General features: G+C 44.5%; 1 protein-coding gene across 1 annotated transcript in view; it reads right to left on the reverse strand.

Moving 5' to 3' along the window:
- The window catches only part of RHOJ (ras homolog family member J), a 512,290-nt gene that overhangs the window by 55,804 nt on the left and 431,624 nt on the right, over nucleotides 1-24,862 (reverse strand). Inside the window, exon 3 of the mRNA XM_078660325.1 lies at nucleotides 6,619-6,783. Coding sequence (XP_078516451.1) covers nucleotides 6,619-6,783 — 165 coding nt within the window. The remainder of the gene's footprint in view (nucleotides 1-6,618; nucleotides 6,784-24,862) is intronic.

Genomic DNA, 24,862 nt, shown 5'->3' on the forward strand with positions numbered 1-24,862 from the left:
ACACAGAACTAACAGCACACACCATCTCCAACTGGTCACATTCCAGCTCCAAATCATCGTGAGAAAGGGGTAACTTCGACAAACAATCAGCTACACTGTTGTTTACCCCCGGAACATACTCTAAATGATAATTGAACTCAGCCAGTCTTTACTGCCACTTCGCTATGCGAGGTGTGGCTCTTCCACCACCCTTGGTTGTGAAGAGATCCACCAAAGGTTTGTGGTCAGTTTTGAGTATTATGTAATTACCCCACAAAAAATTTCTAAAATATTGTACACCCCACCATAAGGCCAAAGCTTCCTTTTCAATAGTCGAATAGGTACTTTCAGCACCTCGAAGAGTTCTGGAAGCAAAAGCTATTACCTCCTCTCTATTATCAGATCTCCTTTGCATTAAAACCGCACCCAGGCCAACATTACTGGCATCTGTAACGACGATGCACTGATCATTGAGATCAAATAACTTGAGATGACGTGCCTGCGCAATTACCTCTTTCAAAGAGTTAAAATCATTAGCACACTGCTCAGACCAATCATACCTTGCATTTTTCTTCAGCAGATTACGTAAACACACAGTTCTGTCAGAAAAATTGGGAACAAATTTTGCGTAATATTCAAATAGTCCTAAAAAGGAACGTAATTGGTCTTTGTTCTGCGGTTCAGGTGCATTGCGAATGGCATCCAACAGTTTCATTTTAGGTTGCACACGCTTGGCCGAAATATGGTGACCTAAATAATCTACGCCGTCCCTGAGAAAGCTGCACTTATCCTTCCTTAAACCTTAAGCCATCCTCAATGACATAAATCATACACAATGTGCACTCTCCCTTAAAATCGAGCTTCGCTTTCAATTTGCCGAAAACTTCTACTCTTTTACCCCCATAAGCAAACATCTTGATAGATGATGGTGTCAAAGGGATTTCACCCAGAACCACAAAGTCTCCAACATTAATTAAAGTGAAAGGAGACCCTGAATCAGCAAGAAATTTGGTTGACTTATCATTAAGATTGATAGCACACATAGGAGACTTTCTCCTCTGGGATTCATCAAGGGATGCAATTTCCACTATACCCTCAGCCTCCATGGGAGAAGCCGATAACATCAACAACTCATAACAGGTGTCATCATCATCATCACATTCCACATTATGCTCCTCTATATTCTTTACGGTATGTGCAGATCCTCTTTGTACAACAGAAACCTTGCACATACGCGCCAGATTACCTCTTTTCCTACATTTGAAGCAAGATTGATTAACAGCAAAACAAAATTTGAAATTCCCCAGATGTGACCTACTGCCACATCGATAACATGATAAGCCTTGAGGATCATTCTTTGATTTGGAGACTGACGGCCGGGAAGCACTTGTGTTCGTAATCTTGGAAGACTTTGAAGGCTTGGGAGTGAGTACATTGATCTCAGTTACAGTAGAAGATGTAGAAGCAGTAGCAGGTGCACTCATCTTTCATACAGAACTGTGAATGTTCAACAGATTTAGCCAGAGTCAAAGCAGTCTCTAAATCAGGATCATCAGACGACAAAAGCTTCTCTCGCACTTTTTTGTCACATGTGCAATAAATCAACTGATCACGAATGATCTCATCTCTGAACTCTAAGTAGTTGCAGTTCACTACTAAAATCCTCAAAGCTGCAACAAAGTCATCAATTGACTCTCCAGGCATTTGTGCACGTTGCAAAAATGTATGACGTTCCAAAACAATGTTGCGTTTGGGATTAAACCTCTTATCAAGCGTTCTTATCAATGAAGCATATTCATCAATGACCAGTGAATCACCATCCTCACGTGAATTGTTGAGTATTCTCACTTCCTCCAGAGGCAGCGTTTCTAGGATGGATCTGCCTTCAACCCCCAGATTGTACACAAGAAGTGCCTTCTTCTTTTTTGAAGTGAATATGTCACCATCAATTGCATCAATGTAAGCCTCAAAAGTGGCTATCCATTGCTTCCAAATCATGGGAGGAGGACCAGGAGATTGCAAAAAGGGAGGTGGTGACTCTACTTTCTCCATTTGCGTGGGTGAGTTGCTGCCCCAAGCGAATAAAAAAAAAATGACTTTATGTGAATACAACACCTTAAAATTGCTTAAGTGCCAAATAACAGTTTTCCCTAGTGTGCAATGTGATACAGTCAGCCTTCAATTCAAGATATTTTATCTTTTTTTTTTGTTTTTAAATGTTTAAAATGTCTTTATTCCTCAATGTTGAACTCCTCTCGCGCTGAGCCTCTGTGCACTGTCAGCCAAGTTCATAAGTTAATTTAAACAAAAATGATTAATGCTTGCTTTTTAAAGCATAATCAAATAATTGCCAGGATTAACTTCTCCATTGCACTGCAGTTTGTTCCCAGCTTGTTAGAATTGCTTAAAATCCTCTTAAGCACGCAGAAATGAAATATGGAGAGCTTGCCCTTTAACGCGCTGAAAAATGCGTGTGCTTTCAGTAAGATTCGGAGGCCATTGTCAAATGGAAGCACTGACGCGGCAAAATGTTGATGCTAAGTCTCCACGGTAACGCTGGGAGACGTACGCTGCAGCACACGCGCACAGAAAGAGGCTCGCGCAGAGACAAACTCGCGCACCAAACGTTGTTGAAGAAGCGGGCTGAATAATAGGCAAACAGCAAAGATTTAGATAAATCCTCGGCAGAGGAACTCACGACATGCAGGAGAAGACCCGGAAAGTTCAGAAATTACGTCCGTCGTTCAGCCAGAAATTCGGGGAATTGACACGACGTCGCGGTTGCCTTGCCGTGGAAGAACACAACCTCCAGGACGTCCGGCAACATTCGTGAGATCAGCTGATGCTGGGAACCCTCATCGTCAATGAAAAGAAGGTAACACTCCAGTAAGACGTTAAGCTCTTCTTTAATCGTCCCAGTACATCGCTGTCTAGGCAGCAACTGCGTCCGAGCATCCATACATTCTACACCTAGAATCCAGGTACCACGCGCACGCTGCCACTCACGTGGCATCATGGAATATTATAAGTAAGCATACTAACAGTGGCCGAATTGGGGAACCTTTCTGAGCTCACCAATTGGCAGCAGGAAGGGGGTCCAACCAAGGAGGAGTTCTGCGGAGCTCAGAAAGAATGTCCTTATCTTGAGGGTCTGCGGCAGCAGGCTAAGACTTAGGCAGCTGGTGACACCTCTGGAAAGCACCTGATATATTGGGAGAATGGTCTCCTGTATAGTGAGCCTACATTTCCTGAGCCTGGTGCAACATGTGTGTTGGCAGTCCCCTAGTGATACAGGACATTTCTCCTGGATCTGGCTCATGATGTGCCACTGGCAGGTTATTAGGGGCAAGACAAGACCCCTGACAGGCTTGTCACCCACTTGTATTGCCTCAAATGAGGAAGTCCTCAGATGCATAATGTAGGTCCTATCCTACCTGCCAGACAAGGCAAAACAGGGGAAGTGCAAGGCTTCCCTACAACGGTTTCCGGTAGTTAGCACCCTCTATGAGAGGGTGGGCATCAAAATCATCGGGACTTTGGACCCCAAGACAGACATGAACAATAGATTTATTCTGGTCTTGGTGGACCCTGCCACCCGGTACCCGGAAACTATCCCCCTGAGGACTGTGACTGCACTGGTCGTGGCCAGGGCACTAATGGAAAACTTTACCTGTGTGGGTTTCTCCAAATAGGTGGTCCCTGACTGGTTACCAGTGTCATGTCTTACTACATGAAGGCTATACACAAAGAGTGTAAGGTGACCTACAAGTTCACCACTCTTTACCACTCCCAAACCAATGGGCTGGTTGAGAGGTTCACCTGAACCCTGAAAGGCATGATTATGGGTCTGTCAGACCCCCTGAGGCATAAGTGGGACGTTCTCCTGCTATGCCTTTTTGTTTGCGTTGAGGGAGGTACAGCAGAAGGTGGTTGGTTTTAGTGCATTTGAACTTCTGGACAGGCACCCTGTGAGATAACCTCTCAGTTTAGTAAAGGAGGGCTGGGAGCGAGCTCTCAGGAGAGCTCCCCATGATGTGGTCAGCTACAAGCTGGCCCTTCGCAACCAAACAGGCCACTACTGGAAACTCACCCAGGAGAATCTGGAAGCTAGCCAGGAAGACATGAAATGCTGATATGACCAGAATGCCACTCTAGTGGAGTTCCAGCTTGGCCAAAAAGTGTGGGTGATGAAGCTTGTGGAACCCTGTGCTGTGCAAGACAGCTGGTCTGGGCCCTATGAGGTAAAGGAGCGAAAGAGCAATGTCACCTACCTGGTGGACCTCAAAAGTCCTAGGAACAGTTGAGGATCCTGCATGATAATTGCCTCAAGCACCACTTCGAGAGGTCTGAGATTACCATGCTCTTGGTAACTAATGATGGGGTGGAAGAGAAGAGTGAACCTCTCCCCGACCTCCCTTCTTGCAAAAAGCAGGATGGCTCAGTGGAGGGTGTATGTCTCGCCTCCACACTGACCCTAGATCAGCAGAGAGACTGCCGGCAGTTGTTGGGGCAGTTTGTCTCTCTCTTCTCACTTACCCCAGGGCTCACTACATGTTGCACCCATGATATTAACACAGGGACAACCCAAATTTGAAAAATAAAATGTCAGGGATTGCAATCTCAGAATATTCTGCCCCAGCCTGTACTGTTCTCTCTTTCCCTCATTGGAAAATACACATGATCATGGCTTTGGGTTTTCCTTATCCATTCACATGCAGGCACAAATTAAAGGAAAATGGGTCATGACCAAGGGTCCTCCGCTAAGGCGGAGGAGCGTCGCCCCACTGCCTCAAAGCACAAAAGAAAGGAAAAAGAAAATGATAATAACTAGTGTTATTAACATTTTATTTTGTTCTCCTGCTGCGGCAGCATGCTTGCAGGGGCGGGGCATGGCTGAAGGGCAAGAGAGGAGGGTACAACCCTCCTAAATGCGCAATGGCTGTTTGGTTGCCCCTCTCGGGTCGCCCAAAACAGTCATGCGCACTTTCCCTGTTCTCCATGCAGGCTGCATTACAGCCTGTATGGATAACATGCTCAACCCTACAGCCCCAGGCTGAGCGCCGCAGACCAATCACAATGCAGCGTTGTGATTGGCTGCAGGGAGCGTGGGAGCCCTGGTGCTTTCTGCTTCCTGTTTCTCACAAGAAGCTAGGAAAAGGACGCAGGAGAGGCGGTGGCGGCTGGCAGCTGGCCAGGTGTAAATGTTTTTTTTTTAAAATGATATCCCCTCCGCCCCTTAACTGCTGCTTCCAGACAGCAGCTGCTACTGACCTTGTTGTCTTTCTCCAGCATGTACTTCACTTTAGTGGTATGGGGCTGATTCACGAATATTCAGGAACATTTTAGTGCCCACGAAAATTTGTAAATGACTGCTATCCTATGTGAAAATTACTAATAGGAAACAGGAGGATAAAAAGGTGTGGGATAGGTAAGCCTGGTGTGAACTGGAATGGCAGTGAAATGCCTAAGACAGCCCGGGCAGGTTGGCAAGGGTCATGTGTTAGCCACAGTGTTCATGTAGTACTGCTACTAAACCTTCCTCAGAAGGTGGCGAGGTGACCCATAAAATATGTTGTTCTTTCATATGGGGAGTTACCATGTTTGCAGTTCCAGTTTCTACACTGCCATCTCTATCTTCCTGCTTGGGATAGCTGCTACGTTCTATTTCTAATCAAATATATCGGGCGAGTAACTTGCTTCATTTGATTCCCTACAATATGTTGCTGCTCATGTTTAAAAGCCCTCTTTGTGGTGCAGAACCCCAAATTATAGTTTTATAATGAAAAAAATAGGAGAATGTTGCTGCTTATGTTTAAAAGCCCTCTTTGCGGAGCAGAACCCCAAATTATAGTTTTATAATGAAGAAAGTAAGAGAAATACTTGATGCAGACCTAAAGTATATACGATATATGATTTTATTGGATCATTACCTTTTCTTTATCAAATAGAGTAATGATGAGCTTCTGGAGGCATATTGGCAGACATTTTGTGACCATGGGGTATTGTCAAGGTTTGCAGTATTAATTTGAGTTGTAAACAGCAGTGGTACTCTGCTATGGTGGAGCCCCCCTGTTGGCCAGCTGAGGGAAAGAAAAAATAAAATGATAATAAAAGAGTATTATTATAATGTTATTTTTTCTCTTGACAGAGCCGAGGGTGGTGCTGGGCCATGCCACGACAGGCACCAAAGGGGAGTAGTGGGCAGCACTGCTGTCAGTGTGCATGACGGTTTGGCCGGCTGTCTTGGCCAAACTGTCATGCTCTGACATCTCCCCAGCCTGAGTTGCATTGCCGGGTGGAGAGAACAGCAGGCGTAGGCTCCCAGTCCCCTATGGAGCAGAAAACAAGTTTGCTCAGGCCAATCCAAGCCCTTCTCTCATGCTGGCCAGCATGAGGGAAGCACTGGGATTGGCCGTGGGGAGTCTGGGAACCTCAGGACGTACCCAGCAGGAAGGAGAAGAGCGGTGATCGGCGAGGAGCAGTTAAGTTATTTTCTTTTTTTTGTTTATTTTGTCGTCCGTCTGTTACCCCACCCCATACCCTTCCCCACACCACCACTCTACTGCGAGACCAGCCACTACCTGTTGTAAAAGTACTTTTCAGGAATTTACCTTTTGTGCATCAATACCTGTTGCATACCTGAGTTCCTATGAGAACATAGGGCACGTGCGGCATACACGCCTTAACTTCAGACACCCATTCTTCCTGGACATTGTGGTAAGAAGCAGGGTTTACCACAGAGAAACAGATCAGAAATACATCTGTGTTGGGATATGAAAGAGGTCTCAGTTGATTGTAATCTTCCTGTGAGAAAGGAGACAAGAGGCAGATATGATTTCGAGTAAAAAGAAGATATCTGTACATTGCAACTCATCACCACAAACATTTAAGACATATTTCTGAAATGAAAAAGTCATCTGTAAATTGCAAGTAGAATCTTTCATATTCACATGTTAGATTGCTGGTTTGTGAAATCACTTATTAAACATCGTGCTCTCTCTGAGGAGAATTTGAGAGGATAGACATCACATTAAAGACGGTCTTCACCTTAATGTGAGTGAACGCCTATGTTTCTCTGGCCCAGGCACGGAAATTGTGCCTTACTGCGCATTCTTTTAGACATACTGCACATTGTCATTAAAAAGTAAATTCATGGCGTGAGAAAATGGCAGCTCAATAGCACTGAATGTAGCAATTCCCACAATTATACTAAAAGCCTCCACGATAGCCTCACAGGTGACCTTTTCTCATAGCGGGCCTGAGCTTTCTCTGGTTTGGACATTTTTGATGATGTGAATAGATAGCTACGTTTGGTGTTGTCATTCCATTATATTTGCCTTGGTGTCACAAAGGTAGATCAGATCATCATTGCTTTGGAAGTTGGAGTTACACCTGCTTTCTTTTTCAAAGGAAACGTGGGACACAGTCCCTACCTTTAGTCATATTTAAGCTGGCTTCTTGCCTTGTCTGTATTATTGACAAACCTAGTCACTTTTTCGACTCTGCGCAGTACTGTTGACGAAACCTTGCAGGCCATTTCAGATGAAGCCTCTCAAGTCCAGTAGCATTCACAAACGGTCCTATTCTCCTAACAGTAATCAGCCAGCACCATTTGTTTTTAATTGTAATACTACTGTCCAAATGTTAATCTTTCTAAATTTGGATGAAAATATAGGTAGCTGCTAAGGTAAGTTAGTACTTGCAGGTCACAAGTTTGAATCCTGGTAAGTTGAAAAAGAATGTAATAATTAATTGGTTAATAAAGTGAAAAGCTCTGTGTTACGCTCTCACCATCACAGGCACAAACTATGACTGAGGTGGTATGGATCCACTGCAGTCAGGTGCTGTGTGTATCCATCTGCTGAAAGTTGCCTGGGTGCTTCCTTAGACCCCTCTCTGGCATCTTCCAAGATTCTCTATTGGAGGTCGCACTAATATTATGCCTCATTCTATCATGGCATACAAATAGTAAATGAAATTAATATTGTTCAAAAATATCAAATTGAAGGAATACCATTTTAAAAATATCGTCAAGACAAAAATATCGAGGAACAGAATATAGAAAGTAAGAATAGCATATTTTATGTATGTGATTTTAAAAAAATATCTTTGCATGTAATATTGATTACTTCAACATTTAGTTATTTATTTTGAGTTTTATATAGCGCTGGCTAAACCCGGAGGTATCAGAGCGCTTTAAATAAGGATCCACAAAGTTACAACAATTATATTAGTTACAAGTTACAACAGTTCACGATAAAATTTCCAGAGCGTCAGAAGACGAAGTAAATGGAGCTTGAAGGGAAATGGGGTGGGGTATAAGAGGGGGAAAGGATGGAGATAGGATGGATGGAGAGACGAAGGAGAGTCTGCCCAAAGTCCGGCTGAGTAGGTGACGGCTGAGGGGGAAGTCCACAGCCCATCTCCTTTATAGGTATCAGGTAGCTCCACTGAGCATCAGTCAAGCTGTGGTAGCAAGCCTCAGCCAGGCCTACTAGTGCAAGGGATTCCCCCTTCTCTGCTTAGAGTCCTTAGACCAATAATAAGAAGTTGGCACAGAAACTGGAATAGAAAATATAAAGTTTATTAAACCTCATGAGGTGGAACTACATTTACACAACACCCTTCGGTATGGTATGAGGTAGCACACTGACTAGAAGGAGCTTGGTCCTTTTATACCCACACAGGGGCTGAAATGAAGGCGGTACAAGGCAAAGAGTGTTGGTTTCAAATACATATAAGGTCATACAGAGAGTGTACTAGCAACAAGTGGGAAGGGCTGACAGTTAGCAAATTCTGGTGGACACATCTTGACAGTTACAAACTGGAGACAGCTGTATGCTCAACTGAGCATGTTCAAAGCAGAAGAGGATACATATATCTTGTCTCTAGGCAGATTTCAAGAGCAGTTAACAGGAAGGTAGAACAGAGCACATGGCAAACAAAATAGTTGACAGAAATACAAAATGGATTCCATAAACGGACAAGATAGTCTCTAAATACAAGATGTCTTCTGCTAATTCTTAACCTAATCATTGCTAAATTACAACAGAGCGGCTAGGTCTCAATGGGAAAACAGTTAGAGAGCAAAGAGGAGGAATGAATGGGGCGTAGAGGAGAAAGTGGGTGGACTAAAGGGGTAGGGGGAAGAGTACGATGGAGAGACAAAGTAAGGTCTGCCCAATGTCCGGCTGGGTAGGTGAGGGCCGAAGGGAAAGTCCACAGCCCATCTCCTCTATATCTATCAAGTAGCTCCACCGGGCATCGGCCAAAAGGCTAGGTCTCCACAGTCAGAGGTAGGTTCACGAATTCGGTATCCTGAAGGGTAGGACGGATAGGGGATGAGTTTGAGAACTGGTCGAAGTCCGGTTTATTGTCAGAGGAGTAGCACGTCGTGGTAGGGAACACAGTGACAGCCATTTTAGGGTCAGACAAGGGATCAACAGGTAGTAACAGGGAGGGCAAAAAAACTTGCTTGCCAAAAGATCATGGTGGTCCCCATGCCTTCACCACAGACCTGACTTTGGGGCGCATCAACAGAAGAATCAGAAGTATGCAGCAACAGCCCAGCGCAAGGAACACGGACATGCTTGAAACTTGCAAAATAGATGAGATCCATCTCTACCTCAAGATCGAATGTGGGTATGAAGCACTCCAGGTCCCCTCTATGCAGAGTCCGACGATCAGGCATGATGAGTCGACGGGCACCACTTCCAACATGGCAACCGGGATGACCATGGGTAGCAGCATGCTTTCCACCAGTCATGGCCAGCGAACTCGTTTCTGAGGGTCCCCACTGCCTCCCAGGGCAATCCTTAGGAATCATTTTAGGGCCTTATAAGTAAATGCCTGCTGATTAGGTCTTCCTGAGCATTTGCAATTGGAGACAGGCAGGGGTGATGTGTAGTCCTGCAATTTTCACTGCTGGGCACTGTCAGTGCTTGTTGGACTATGGGGAAGGCACAGAGCCCCTTCTACTTTAAAACCCATCCTGCTGCGCTGAGATATTGGCTGTTGCTGGGGATCCTTGTGCAAAGCCCCTTTCATTTATTCAGTCTTCTGCTGAGTGCCAGGCGCCATTTTAGGGTCAGGCAAGGCTCCGGTTCGCTGCAGTTTTCTAGCCAGTCGGGTACTGAAATTTCTCCCACTGCCCTTAAACCACATCCGGTCCTTTAAGTGCGCCCGCCTCACCGTGTAAGATGTAAGAGGTGTGCCTTCCAGGGGACCATGTGTCCGCAATGAGGGTCCCGACAGAGGTCCTCCGGTGGCGGTATGTAGCGTCCTGCTCACCGCTCATTCAGGGATCATGATGGGTGTGCAGCCACTACAAAATCTGCCAGTCCGCTCCGATGAGGCGTATAGGGATTAGCGGCTCTTCCTCCTTTCGAGTGCTGCAGCAGCCATTTTGTGCCGCTCCACTGCTGATCTCTCGGAGCCCCTGCGATGCTCAAAAAAGGTCTTATTTCTGTAGGTGTGGCACTCGTTCAGCCCTTACTGGATCGTTAGCATTTTCGCAGCCTCTGAGGCAAGTTTGGCGAGTTTTAAGGGCGCTTATGTGCTCGGAATACTGAAGCCGACCGGGAGCTGAGGTGAATCACATCCACCCGGCCAGATGTTAAAGTCCTGAAGAACATTAACTTGTATTAAATATCTTTTTTAATTAGTTAAATATATATTAGCTCTTATATTAGATGTAGGTTTTATTATTATAATTGTTTTTAATTTTGTAGTATAGTTTGTATGTTTTCATGTGTAATGAATATTGTTTTACATTTAATTAGTATATTACAATATTGTAGTGGGTTGTTGAGTTTGTTTGGTTTTATATTTTAAAATTATTTTATGCTCAATTAAATCTTTAATTGGTAAACAATTATGTGAACTATTGAACTTATTAATTGTTAATTTAATTATTCAACTGTATTTTTTTATTTTTAATGTGTTATGTAATTTTTTATAATTTAATAACTAATTTACATTTAGTAGCATGTGTTGGGTTTCTATGGGAATATGGTGGGAAGTTAGTTAAATAATCAATTATTGTTTTTCTTTTAATTCATGTTATCGAGGATCCTGGTAGGGCTCAGCACTTTAGTCTGGCTGCCCCTTCACTACCTGCTTTTACACCCATCTCAGCCTCTCAAGTTAAGGAACTCTTGATGAGCATTAAATCGGGTTCGCCGATAGGCCCGTGTCCCCCAAAACCTTGCAGCTGCCTAAGAACTTAGTGGCAGAATATCTTAGGAAGCCTTTTGATCTCATCTTGGAAATCGGAAACTTTCCTCGGTCTGGGAAAGAAGTCATTGGTATGAAATGTTATCGCCCTATCTCCTTGTTACCCGTGCAAGGGAAAACTTTAGAGAAATACATTTATCAGGAGTTAGTTACATTTATCATGGACAATGACCTCTTGTACTCCTCTCAGAATGGATTTAGGAGCGGCAAGCATTGAGTCTGCGCGCATTTTAGCAGTAGACTGTATTAGAAGCCAGGTGGACCGGGCGGAGCTGCTATCTCAGTCATACTGGATTTATCAGCAGACTTCGAAACAGTCTTGCCTACACGTGTGGTTCAAATGCTACAAAATCTAGGTATGGACTACCTAGCACTTGATCTCCTTCATTCCTTCCCTACGGATAGGCTTCAAATTGTTAGCTGTGGACAGCTCAGGGTCAAGGCATTTAATTTACTGTGTGGGGTGCCGCAGGACTCCTCTCTTAGCCCTCCTCTTTTTAATCTTTATGTTTACCCCCTTGCAGCTTTGGTGAGGTCCTTTGGCTTCCAGTGGGTTTCGTGTGTGGATGACACGCACATCACTATGTCAATTACAGACAGTTTGCCATTAATGACTGATAAATTTAAACATTTCATGGCTGGTGTTAGCAGCTAGATGAGAGACAACTTTTACAAATTAAATCCGGATATAACCGAGGTTATGGTGTTTGGTCGGAGCTGTGGTGACCTGAAGCATGTGACCCCGTACCCATTCCTGTGAAGTCAGTTAAGAACCTTAGGGTTCTATTTGAGAGATCCTTGAATTTGAACATGCAGGTAACCCGTATTTCTTCAACCTGTTTCTATATCATCTATACCTTAAAGTGTGCTGCATGTATGTGCACCACATGGCACATAGAAAAATGCAAAACTGTGCATTTTTCTAAGGATTTGCAACTTACCACCTGGAAGTTGGTGGTAAATTGCACTTCCTTAAAGCAGGTACGCAATTTAAAAGGCGCCTCCTGCATTGCATTTAGAGAATCGCAAATTGCGATTCTCTAAATGCATTCGCAAATAGGTAATTGCAAAAATTGTGATTCCCTATTTTGTAATTGCCTTTGATAAATCTCAAAAGGCTTTTGCCCGTTCGAAAACGGTCCGATTCTGCTCATCAGCCCGTTTGCAAACAGGAAAACGCTTGATACATCTGGCTCTTTTAACATTTCAAAACTTAAATGTTTTCTTCATAGTTTTGTTACTATACTTTTAGATCCAGCAGTAGCTTTCTGCCTTATTTTTTTTTTGTCTTTTTCTTTTCGCGTAGTTCTTTGTTTCTGTGCTTTTCCCCCGCAATGGGCCTTTGTACAGAACATGGCTTAGCACTTTGATACCTTTGGGTTTAGTGAGCTTAATAAGGATTTGATTTAATTTTCAATTTTGTTCTCTTATTGATGACGGAATGGTTCCGTCATGACAACGCCTGGATAGGAATGTCCAGCACAGGGCTGGAATTCCTGCCGCACGCAAGCGGTTAAGTGTGTTTTTGATTGCTTATGTGTAACTGATATTTTCTACAGTTTAATTACTAATTCATAATTTGCCAGGGGTTAGCTGGGTTCATAGAGGAATAGGATGGGAAGTTATTTAATTTATGAATTCTGTTTTTTTTTTATTTATTTTTTTTAAACCTTTATTGTAAAAAGGGTGGACACAATTACATGTTAACGAAAACCACATCCGGTCAATATCACAGAGACGGGCAATGCAAGTCAAAAAATCAATACACATACCACCCGCCTCCCAAAGTCCACATCAACACCCAGGATACTGTTGTACCAGAACGGCACCAGGATAAAAGAGGTTATGTTTTCATTTTTTAAAGGGTTCAGAGATAAAGCAGGATCCGACATCATACAATCCAGCAGCATCAGAGAGAGGGAACATCGCAATTCAGGATATACACATTTGGGACCGCCGCCGGCAGGGCGCAGACATTAACGCGCACTAAACAGGATAGGCAACAAACCGCACATCACGCCCTCCTATGCAGCACACGTCCGCTGAACCAAAAACGCGACACGATGATAACCTCCCCCCTACTGGCCCGAAACATAAAAACATCCAATGAACTACCTACTACTCGGAATCCCAGAAAGAAGATAAGAAGAACAAAAAAAGAAGCCCAAGCAAAGCAAGAGAGAGAAAGAGGCCCTAGTAACTAAAAAAGAGAAAAAGAAAAAACAGAGAAAACAGAGAAAACCCCCCACCCTGCACCCCTGCCTCCGGCTACGGCCCCCCCCTCAGCAGTGTGCCTGTCGCCCGCTGTATGAACCCGAGATTTAGAAGAAAGAGAAAGGAAACAACCACCCGTCCAGACTAAAAACCCCAAGCGAGGGAAGAAAAGAAAGAAGAAAAGAAGCAGGAGATGGCGCCACAGCGCTTGTGAAGGGAGGAAAAGGGAATAGAAGGTCATAGAAAATAACAAAGAAAAATAAAAATAAACCCCCCCCACCCTACACCTCTGCCGATGGCTACGACCCAACCCCACTAGCAGCGTGTCTGTCGCCCCCTAAACTACACCCCAAGGAAGGGAAAAGACGGAGGAGAGTGCAACTTCCCCCGCCCCGCTCGCACAAGGCAACACAAATCTAGTACACGCAGGTCCACGAACTGATACACGTAAACGGCATTAGAAAGACATAGCAGTAAAGCATCTCCCCATCAGTAGCTGGCCGAAGAATCCGCCCCACATCACACAGAAAAATTCAACCCTGCCCCGCTTTAACACGCCCGTTGGCGCGTAACAACCGAACAGTCGCCCCACCGTACAATGTCCAATGATCAGGGTTAACAGGAAAGCAAGGCAACGCCAATACCATGTGAGAGTTCTGCAGCAGGGAACCATCAAGACACAACCAACGATTGTCCGAGTTCAGCAACAAAGTACCAAGCCAGCCTTCCAGATCGCGCCGCCGCCAGGGCAACAAAGAGTCGAAGGCCACGTTGTCCGGGGGCACAGGCGGGGCAATTCGAATGGGCAAAGTCAGTGTTCCGTGGAAGTGGTCCGCCCGAGGTGTAGTTGCATGCCCCCCTGCGCCACACATGTGATCGGCTGTGCGGGACTTATACACCACACCTGATGGAGCCCCATAATTGATCAACTCTAGGCGTGCAACAGTGGATCCGAACGTTGGCACAGTGCCGTGAGCTGCTCTTACCATCACAGGATTAACGTGACTCCCACCCGTCGGAGGGGCAACAATGGCGTCCAGCTGTAGTCCAAGGGCTCTGACTCCTCCCACCCAGGCAGCATGGAGGGAGCCGAGAGCAACAAAGAGGTCCCGACTCGTGGGCTTCATCATATGTTTCTGGGCCAGTATCAGTCTCTCAGGGTGCAGCTCCTCACACAAAACGGCAACAGAAGCCCTGTCAAGTGTAGCTGATAGAAGAGCCTTGGTAAATCCACTAGGCAGGGGTCGTCACTAACATCAATAAGTAAGGGCAAGCCACCATAGCCCACATGAATGTGCACAAACCGTGCCGTCACTGATGCCTCGTGCGAGGCGCAGGCAGAAGTGGCGCTGTGAGACACAGAAGGCTGTTACAGCGGTGAACCCTCCAGGCACATGCAAAATCGGCAACTTTTGCTGTACTAACACACTGGAGAAGCAGGGTTCACAAACATGGTCCAATGTCGACACGGACGGTAGTGTTGTGCCCAGCCAATATGGCGGCCCCCTTCTTCACCGGTCCACACCAGCAGGAGAAAAACAGGATATAGTTGTGCGGGCTCGCAACGAGGGAATCCTGAAGCTTAGCAGCTGTGGCCGGAGTAGCGCGCTTACCCCATCTCCGTCAGCGCGGGTAATGTGTCGTCCCCCGCAGTCCCGACTGGCAATCGTCCAGGCCCGCCCAGCCACGGCCTCAATTAACTGCGGTAGCCGGAGCCGATCTCCAGCACCTCCGGGTGCAGCCCGATTCCGCCGCAGCCCGGGCAGGGAGGAGCTTAGGACGGGTTCTCGATCACGCCAAAACACCGGAGTTGCCGTCAAGTATGCCCCAGACCATCCGGCGTATCATCGTGCCGTTCACGAGCCTGTGCGAGCGGGAGCAGGCAGGATTTCAACAGGATTAACGGTGCGGGGTGAATTCTGTTTTTCTTTTACATTTTTTATGTTAATTGAATATTTAGTTGACAATTAAATAAGTACATGTTCAATTGATTATATTTGTTATAACAGCTAATTGTATTTTAATGAATGTCTTATTTATTGATAAGTGCATTTAATAATGAGCTTTTTAAAACTAATTTTATATTTATTTTTATGTTCATTGTATTTGTTTATCTAATTACCATTCTTTTGTTATTATTTTTCATTTATCATTTACTTTAAAGTTTTTTGGGGATTGTCATTGTTGTGGGTAGTAGGGAATGTATTTATTTCATTTTCATTTTGTTGAAAAATGTTTCTATTATTAATTCCTTCAATTACATTGCATTTTATCTATTTATAATGAATTTATTTTTTATTTTCAATATGTTTTAATATATTTATGTATTTGTATTTTTATGCGTTTTCCTTTATCTCTTTTTATTCATCCTTAAATAGGTCATCACAGGAATTATGGGACTGGTAGTTCCTCCATACAATTGAGCCTTAAATGAGGTGCTGCCAAAAGCGTCCATCCGTAATCAAATGAAAATAATCACTGGGGTGTTCACAAAAGTGTAGGAAAATCAATCTACAGGAAGCAGAGGCGGCACGGGACCCGGTACAGATTTTGATGAAACTTAGGAGGAATGTAGATTATGGTTTGGAAAGGGTCCTTTTTGTTAGTCGAACTAAATTAAAAAGGGTTTTTAGTTATAGTTTCTCAGACACCAAGCAAAATGTGTTTATCAGTTCCTAATCAAAAGTTAGCACGTATTACATGTAATAAGGAAACCCAATGTTATCTTATGAGAGAGGTAGGTCTCACGGGGAAAAAAAACGAATTTAGGAGCTTTGCATCCCCAGTGCATGGAAAATCTAACAGTACATGTCCAACCTTTTAATTACTATGCATCCAAGGCGTACCTTAGGGGTAATGCATACACAATAAAAGGAAGGCTTACGGGCTTGTCAAGGGATTTATGTAAGTGGGTGGCACAATAAGAGCTACAGGCCCACTAATAGCATTTCATTTAAATGCCCTAGGTATAAGGTAAACCACTTTACTTGGGACTTTAAGTAAATTAAATATGCTAATCAGGTTAAACCAATTTTACCTTGCTTTCTGGCGCGAGCACATGCACTTTAACACTGGTTCGCAGTGATAAAGTGTACAAAGCCCTAAAGCCTACAAAAACGAAGTCAGCAAAATAAGAGGGGTGAAGGCAAAGAGACTGGGGGTAACCCTGCAGAGAAGGCCAAGTCCAACAGAGGTGGCCCTGCTCTCTGCCTCTCATGGAACACAGAGGTTGCTGTGCTGCATTGTGTGACAACTTTGTAAATCTGTCCCAAAGTGTACTGTGATTTCCTTTTCAGATGTCCCATTCATAATGACACCCCAACCTTTCATATCAATTATTCCAACAAACGAATGCTGTGCACTTAGCCCAGTCCTATCTTAAAGATAGAAACTGCCACACAAGCAAACATTAAAATACCAACCTTTCATTGGTTCTAACTGATGAAGTTGCAACAAATTAGGCCCTATCCATGATAATATCACGATGTATAAAAACCAAGCAGTGCGGATGACATAAAGACCAGTAAATCGATAAAGTGCTAGAGCTAAATAATAATAACCAATGTACAAAAAGTCGAGCTCCGTGAATTGTTTGATGCTTTGAGAGGCAATATCTTAGCTTGGCTGAGTGCCAAGGTGAGACCACCAATTGCTAGCTTGAAACTTTAAGAAATTGATGAGCGTCTAGTTTTACAGGGCGATAACTATCGTTATCCTTCCTTGCTTTACAGCCCTTTGCACCCTTGGTGTACTACTGTGGAGTAGCATCCAAATAAAGATTATGGGATAGTTGGTTGCAGAGCAGGACACTTGATCGATTACCTGAGAAGGGCGAAAGCTGGCAAAGGGAAAACTTCACAACTAACATTACTCATTGATTGTGCATAGCATTTCCTGTCTTTCCTGTCCCTAATATTCCTGGCCACGTCTTCCTACGCACATTCAATGGTAAAATAGTGCCAGAGTGTGGCAGATGGAACAAACTTTCTTAAGTATTTCCTTCTGACATCTAGCCACGTGAAATAATTTGTGTCATACATGGCAGAATTGCTTTCCTAATTCACACATCTTTTCACATATAATGACTATTCTATTGTCAAGACTGAGATTCCCTACCCCCCCCCATTTTGACGTATCAAAAGTTTCTTTGTAACAAATGATTCCTAATGCTACCCTACCTCATTCTGGTATATTCCATAATATTTTCTTGTTTATCCGCAGTTTTATAAATATTGCCTCACTTAATAAAGACCAGATAACAAAGGGTGTTTTTAAGTAACTTAAACTTGATTGGCTGCCTTTCAACCAATCAACCTTAGTCACTGTGTTTAGACATTTCTCATTCGCTGAAATCAGACTTGCTAAGGGCAACGATTTAAGGTTCATGGAGGCAACCCAGTCAGAACACTCATTTTAGTCTCACTGCAGAGAAAATATTTGCATAACGTTATAAGAGCCTTAATCCCTTGCTCCCCTCTTCTCCGCCATAGGCAGAGTGCAAAAGAAGCCAGTTTCTATCACTTTCACTTTTCTGTGGAGGCTTTCATATTTCCTGCTAATGATAAAAATAGTATCATTGTTTTGCTCCGATTCGTCAATGCTTTAAGTAGCCTGATATATGTTTCTACTTCTTCGGGCATGTTGAGTGTCGAGTGTAAGGCTGGGGTTCATAGTAAAAAAGTGGAGCCAAGAGGCAATTGTGTAGAATGACTAATTGTTTCCCAAATTTAACGAGATATGAAGGATTACAGCTTGGCTAGATGCAGTGCTGACACTGCCTGGTTCAAAAGAAAAACGCAATGGCCCAGATTTACTATATTTGGCACAATGCAATGCTGCCCCAAAGTTGGTTCACTGTCTTGCATCAAATGGAGAGAAAATAAATGTGGCAAATTCACTAAGATATGGAAAGCAAATTCTCTCCCTCAGCGCTGGTGCACTTTTGGCAGCTTTGCGTCAACAAAGCTCACAGCCTTGCATTATTGCTTTTTAGTTGCAATGGCAGGGGTCCCTTCCAATACAAAAACAATGATTTAAGGATTTCCCACTTTGCATGTGTACTGTACAATGCGGCACACATGCAACGTTGTTAAAACAAGGAGAAATTATACATTTTTTCTTTGTTACACGTGCCTAAATAATACTTTTGGCTCAAATCCTGATTTAAGTTGGATAGTAATCCTCACTCTAAGACTTTGGACTGGGTTAGCATCACTAAAGTACGCAAACCCAGCGCAAAGTGTTAGTAAATAAAAAAAATAAAAACATTCATTAAGGGCCTGATTTAGACTTTATTCCATTACAAAGATGGAGAAGCGTGACTCAATGGTTAGAGCGGCAGACCCTGATGCAGAGGTCTGGCCCGGGACCAGGGTTCAATTCCCACCTTGGCGGCTCTTGGACTCAATATCCCTGGACCTGATAATTCTCCCCTCGGTGCCTAGTCTAATCATGGGTCCCACTCTGTGACTCTGGGCAATAGCTTGCTTAATCTCCACAACGGCCCCAGCAGCGCTTGGATGCCTGGCTTCACCTTGGGGGTGCCCAGGAGTGGACATTTCACAGGAAAGCCAGGATGGGTTCCACAGCGGTATGAATACAGCGATACGAGACCTCTGGGTAGAAGTGCGCTATATAAATACAAACACATTTACATGTACATGGCAGATATCCCTTTCACTGTATTACGTGCTGTTGGACCTGGCCCTTTTTGGCAGGTTCACCCCGAAACTTTTTTCTTTTTCCTAGCCTGTTTCTGGAACCTAGTGTTGATGATTTTAGGCCTTTTCGCACTTTTTCACTGTGGTACAGTGTAAAGTGCGTGAGCTCTCTGTATGTGTGGTGAGTGACCTGCCCTCCCATAGGAATGAATGGGGAATATGTATGCCAATGATAGTTCCTGATGTGTGGGGAGTGCAGGGTTGAGTTTGGTATGTGCGAACTCGTGAGATTGAATGCTGCGTAATGATGTATGCGGCATGATTGTGTCTAGTGTAGAAGTGCAATTTTTAGAAGTTGGCATATTTGGGTAATCTGTGCCTGGCGTGTGATTGGCTGGAGCCTGGCTCCAGGAGTGAGCCTGGGCCTGCTTGTGGATTGACTGTCTGGTTTGAGGATGACAGGGGCTGGGGAGCCCCCAGGAGGTTGTCTGAGTCAGCCCTTGGTTGAATGACTGCATCTGCTGCCAGGGGAGTGGGTGGAGATAGCACCAGGGAGTGAACAGGGCTGTGCCTGCCTGACCACAATGCTGGCTCCACCCCCCGCTGGGCGACTGTCGCCTCTGCCCCTCACAGTGAAAGGAATTCCCTATAACCAGTTCTAGCTGGTTCTCACACTGCCTGCACCCTGCTAGACAAAGGATTTCTCTGTATAAAAAGGGGCTGTGTCCCCTTCCAAAATGTTCTTGTTTCTGACTTGAATCTGCCAGGGGCGTGCTGCTGCTTGGGCCCAGGGAAATCCCTGGGCCCTGCCCAGCCCCGGGACACCTGGAGGACTTTGCTCTGCCCTGGGATCCTTTGGACCTTCTTCCTATCCCCCCAGGACTTTACTGGAACTTTATTTTGGCTTCTGGCGCTTGAGGAGCGCTTTGATCTTGCCCCTAGCGCCTGGGAGCGCTTATTCTGCTGTTATAGCGCTTGGGAGCGCTTTTATGATCCAGGCAGGTGCCCACCCTGCCTTTCGTATGGCCGCGGACCTTGCCGCTTATTTGCCTGTTTTTTACTTAATTATTTGAAGCCGGTGCCCACCCGGCATTGCCTGGTGTTCCTACCGCTGCTGCCCGGGACTGCCGAAGGAGCAGAGCCCTGATTGGCTCAGAGCGACGAGCCCCCTCAGTAACTGCCGCGCTGTGAGTGGCGGGCCGTGGGAGGCTCGCCCTGGAAGGCCGCACTGTGATTGGTGCAGCGCTGGAGGCTGCACCGACGAGCCGCGCTGGGATTGGCCATCGCCCGGGAAAGGAGGAAGAATGATGGCGGCCGGTCGACAGGGCTCCCGTGAGCTGAGGGAGCCCTGCCGCGAGAGGAAAGGAAGCCGGGCGTGAAGCGGAGCCACCCGACCAGCCCGGTGAGTGTCGAAAGGCTAGGGGTAGGCTGGGAGCTCCGCGGGCGGCAGTGCCTGATCAAGGCAGTGTTCGAGTGGCCCCGTGGCAGCGGGCCGCTCCTCCGCCATGCGGTTGAGAGCCCCGAGGCTCTTGCGGGCATTGTTTGTTTTGAGCCCTGCAAGGCTCCAACGTAGGGGCATAATTGTTTAGAGAGCCTGTGTGGCTCAGAGGGGGCTACATATGTTTGGAGAGGCCCCAGTGGGGGTCCAGAAGGCCCATGATTGTTTTAGGAGCCTGAGTGCTCCGACGGGCATTCCTTTTGATCACGAGTCCCCAGAGGGGGGATTCCAACGTTTGGGGCATGTGACATGCCCAGAGCCTGTGTGGCTCCAGCATTTGGCCGCAGTGTTTGGTGTCAGAGCCTGTGTGGCTCCAGCAGTGGGCGCAGTTTTCGCCTAAGGGTCAGTGAGGACCCTGTCGCAGTTTTGATTCACAGCTGCCCAGCAATTAGTGGGCAGCTGCACCGTTTAGGTCTTGTTGGTGTTCCCAGGTACCCAGCAAGTAGTGGGCACCTGCAACGTTTAGGTTTTGCGTCAGTGGCGCACCCCTGACTGGCGCTGCATTGGCAGCGCGCCCTGACATTCTGGACACAGGGCTCTTTGGTCCCTTTATTGGATGGGGGCTGGTATGTGACTTTATTTAGGCGCAATGTGATCTGGTGCTAGGGAATGTAATGCATTTAATATGATTACGCACCTTGATCTTACACCTCTGAATGTTTTTGGGCATCATGTGTTTTTGCGCTATTGAGTTCTGTTCTGGCACCTCTGAATGTTTTTATGCATCATGTGTCTTTCTTGATTTTACACCTCTGAATGTGTTGGTTGATGCATCATGTGTTTTTCCTTCCCTACACCTCTGAATGTTGTGAAGCATCATGTGTAATGTGTTCTTGCTGATACCCCTAAATGTATTTTAATCTTAGGTGGTTGTTCTTTCCTGTAAAGGTAGTCCTAGTGAGGTCCTGGTCCCCTGCGTGACATTCTCCTAAGGTGGTTAGGGTTGCGTAGGTGGTACTTACCTGTTACCAGTAGTTACTGGTTGCATGCTATTCTTGCTAATTTGTGCTACAGTGATTTTATATCCTTTTATTCTAATTTCTGACAGTATTTCTATTTCGAAAAGTGTTGATTCTGACAGTGGCCCATGTGGCCCTGTCTGGTGAATAATCCCTTGTGAATATTGACCGTGCCAGTTGGCACAATGTACCTGTGTGATTTCTATCTGATGTGATTTGGACAATACAGAAGTTATTTTATATAACCTTGTGTGGAGTTCCTTTGTGGTGTGCCTAGGATGTTGTTGCTGTTGTGTGCTGGCGCAAATGCTTTACACATTGCCTCCGAGTTTAGCCTTACTGCTCGTGCCAAGCTACGAAGGGGGTGAGCAGGGGTTATCTTGGCGTGTGACTCCCTTGCCCTGACTAGAATGGTGGTTTCTGCCTGGCTTTGGCGTCAGCCTTAGCCTATCAGAAATAGCCAGTTCTAACACGTGCCATTGGATATAATACACTTGTAATACAGTGGATGGGATACCTGTCACGTTTGTAATGGAGTAACCCATCCGCCAAACTCTAAATCAGTCCCTTAGTATTGGAATTCGAACTGAAAAAGTTATATCTACACAGTGCAATGAATCAGAGTGCATAAAAGTGCCTTTAGGTACATTAAAATAGACCACGGTTTGAAAATCCAAAACAATCTATTGAAAATCACAAACAGGGCTTTGGATCCACCTATATCAGATGGTTTTCTTCCAACTCCAATTTGCTCATCTTTCATCTTGTCTAGGCTCGAGTGGTTTTGAAGACACCCCAAACTTTATGATTCGAGAGCTTGATTAATCTACTGAAACAATGTGCCACAGTCTTCTTCTTTAGAATTCCATCAGTACATTCAGAATCTCTGCTCCTTGATTGTGCTAATTTGTTGTGCTCTGCTAATCTATCGGAAGATGGAATTATGTTTTGATTTTTTAGAAAATCAAAGATTTGTTTTCATTTATGTCACCTGAAATTTGTACCAGAACTCCCAACTCAAGACAGAGATGGTAGGAATTGGTTCCAAATTTCTTACCACCAAAGTAGGGCTGACAGGGATCTCCCTCGGTACAGCAACTGCCTGCACAAAGGAGTTAGGGGCATATTAGCAAGAACCTCGTTAAAATTATTGCTGTTTTAGCGGCAGGAATTTGCCGCTAAAATATCGATAATGGGCTTGCTAATATGCGTTATAGAATTCCAATAGAAGCACAGGTTAGATGTCCTTCACATCTAACCTGGTCTTCTATTGGAATTCTATAACGCATATTAGCAAGCCCATTATCGCCATTTTAGCAGCAGTTTCCTGCCACTAAAACAGCGATAATTTTAACGAGGTTCTTGCTAATATGTCCCGTAGTTCATTATCTTTCTAGTTATTAGACTTAGCAATTGCTACTCTTGACTGTAGGACCTCACCTTAAACCCAGAACTCTCAATGTCTGTATAATTGAAGGATGGTTGTGAGATAGTGCTTACAATGTCTGACTGGTGCAAGATATGCTCCCTACATTTCTCTTGCACTCTTGAAATTAGTATCTGCATAATGTTTATGGATGATGTATCACTGCCTTGCATATCTAACCCAAGTCAACCAGAATATCTCCATCACTGTGGTGTTACGCAAAATGAAGGAGCCCGCTGCAGAATGTGAAGAGGGGCCTTGAGTCTCCCATATCTCACAAAGATTAATTGTGTTTGAAGGAGTCCTCTGAGGGGTTGGGGACCCTCTGCACTGGAGGCTCTGTAGGGGTCTGCGTTACATGTCTGCTCTGCTGCATGTCCTTATTATTCTGAGGCTCACGACAGAGATTGGACGCATGAGATTTGGTCCTTCAGGCCAGTTGTTCAAATATTGGCACACGAGCTTTCACTTTCTTCATCTCTATACATCTCTGGCGCTATTAGCTCATTCTGCAAAATCAGAACTGTTGGTCTTAGCAGAAGACTCAATTCACACAGGGTGCTTGTGGTTTCACCCAATGTATTTTGGTATTTTTATAGCTATGCTCCTCTCTTGGTCTGTAATTACTGACTATTGGAAGTGAAGTACACTACCCAACTTTCAAGGATGGAAGAATAAACCGACAAATATTAGAAATCTGAAGCAGTGATATAATTTTAGGAATTTTTCGCCAAAAAATGTTTTCAAGAATAACGAATTTAAGAATAACGCTTCAGAACATACGTTATTGAGAAATGTATGAGGATTTCAATACAAACGGATTGTTGTAAACTATAGATACTTTTATTTATGGATTCTGAATTGAGTTTGTGTTCTATTTATCAGATACATTGTTGTATTTATTGAATCATAAAAGCATTCATTTATTGTCACGTATTTATTTGATTTCTATGTAATTTTCGATGTTTCTATGATTGAATCATAATATAAAAATATTTTACAAATAATGCATTTTAAAATTGTAGATGATTGGTATTATTTTGATGCAATTGAATTACACATTTTGCTGGAGTTTTTCGTGCCTCAGAGAGTTTATGGTTTGACAGGAAGACTTAAGTGTCTATACCACAGTACAACTATTTTCATTTAGGTTCCGGGCTAGCTCGTGACAGTTGCGTGTTAGCAATAAATGCAGTTAGACAACATTTAAGTTTCTACCTCCTCGTCTGCCTAATCTTCATATTTGTTCCCACCCACTGTTGTTTTGGATTTAAGAAGTATATAACTGTCTCAGTTCCATAACATCTAGTGCAAATACGTAATCATGCTTTCTGTTATTCTAGTAAACCAATTCATTAAACCATGCTGGGAGACCTGGAGGTATTTGCGCGCGGAGAATTTTTAAGGCAAAGCCGTCAATTTCAGTATTCTCACCGGTGCGTTCATACTCCCCTTTCAGGCCTCCATTCCGCGTCCCTTGTGGGCGCCTGCAATCTGTTTCATGGATTTTAAAAATCTAAATGACACCTTGTGATGCGCAATTAGTAACCGCTCAGTAGTCGCCAGGTGCTAAGCAGACAGTGAAAGACGGCCCCAGGTAGCAGCAGAACGCCAAGAAGTGATCCAGCGAAAGATATATTTCTTAAAATAACAATATCCAGAGAGCTGCTGCCTGACCTTCTGTTGTGAGTCTGTTAACAGGGAGGCATGAGCGTAAATTTACCAAAATGCCAGTGGCAGCGAAAGTGAAATCACACGCCCTTTGACCTTTAATATCACTCACACACACATGTTTACACGTACACACATTAGCACTTACACATACTCTCTCACATAAACAGACAAACAATATACATTTTAAAGCATTTTTACTTACCTGAGCTGCCAAGAA

The sequence above is a fragment of the Lissotriton helveticus genome, chromosome 9 (assembly GCF_964261635.1).
Source record: "Lissotriton helveticus chromosome 9, aLisHel1.1, whole genome shotgun sequence".
NCBI classification, from domain to species: Eukaryota; Metazoa; Chordata; class Amphibia; order Caudata; family Salamandridae; genus Lissotriton; species Lissotriton helveticus.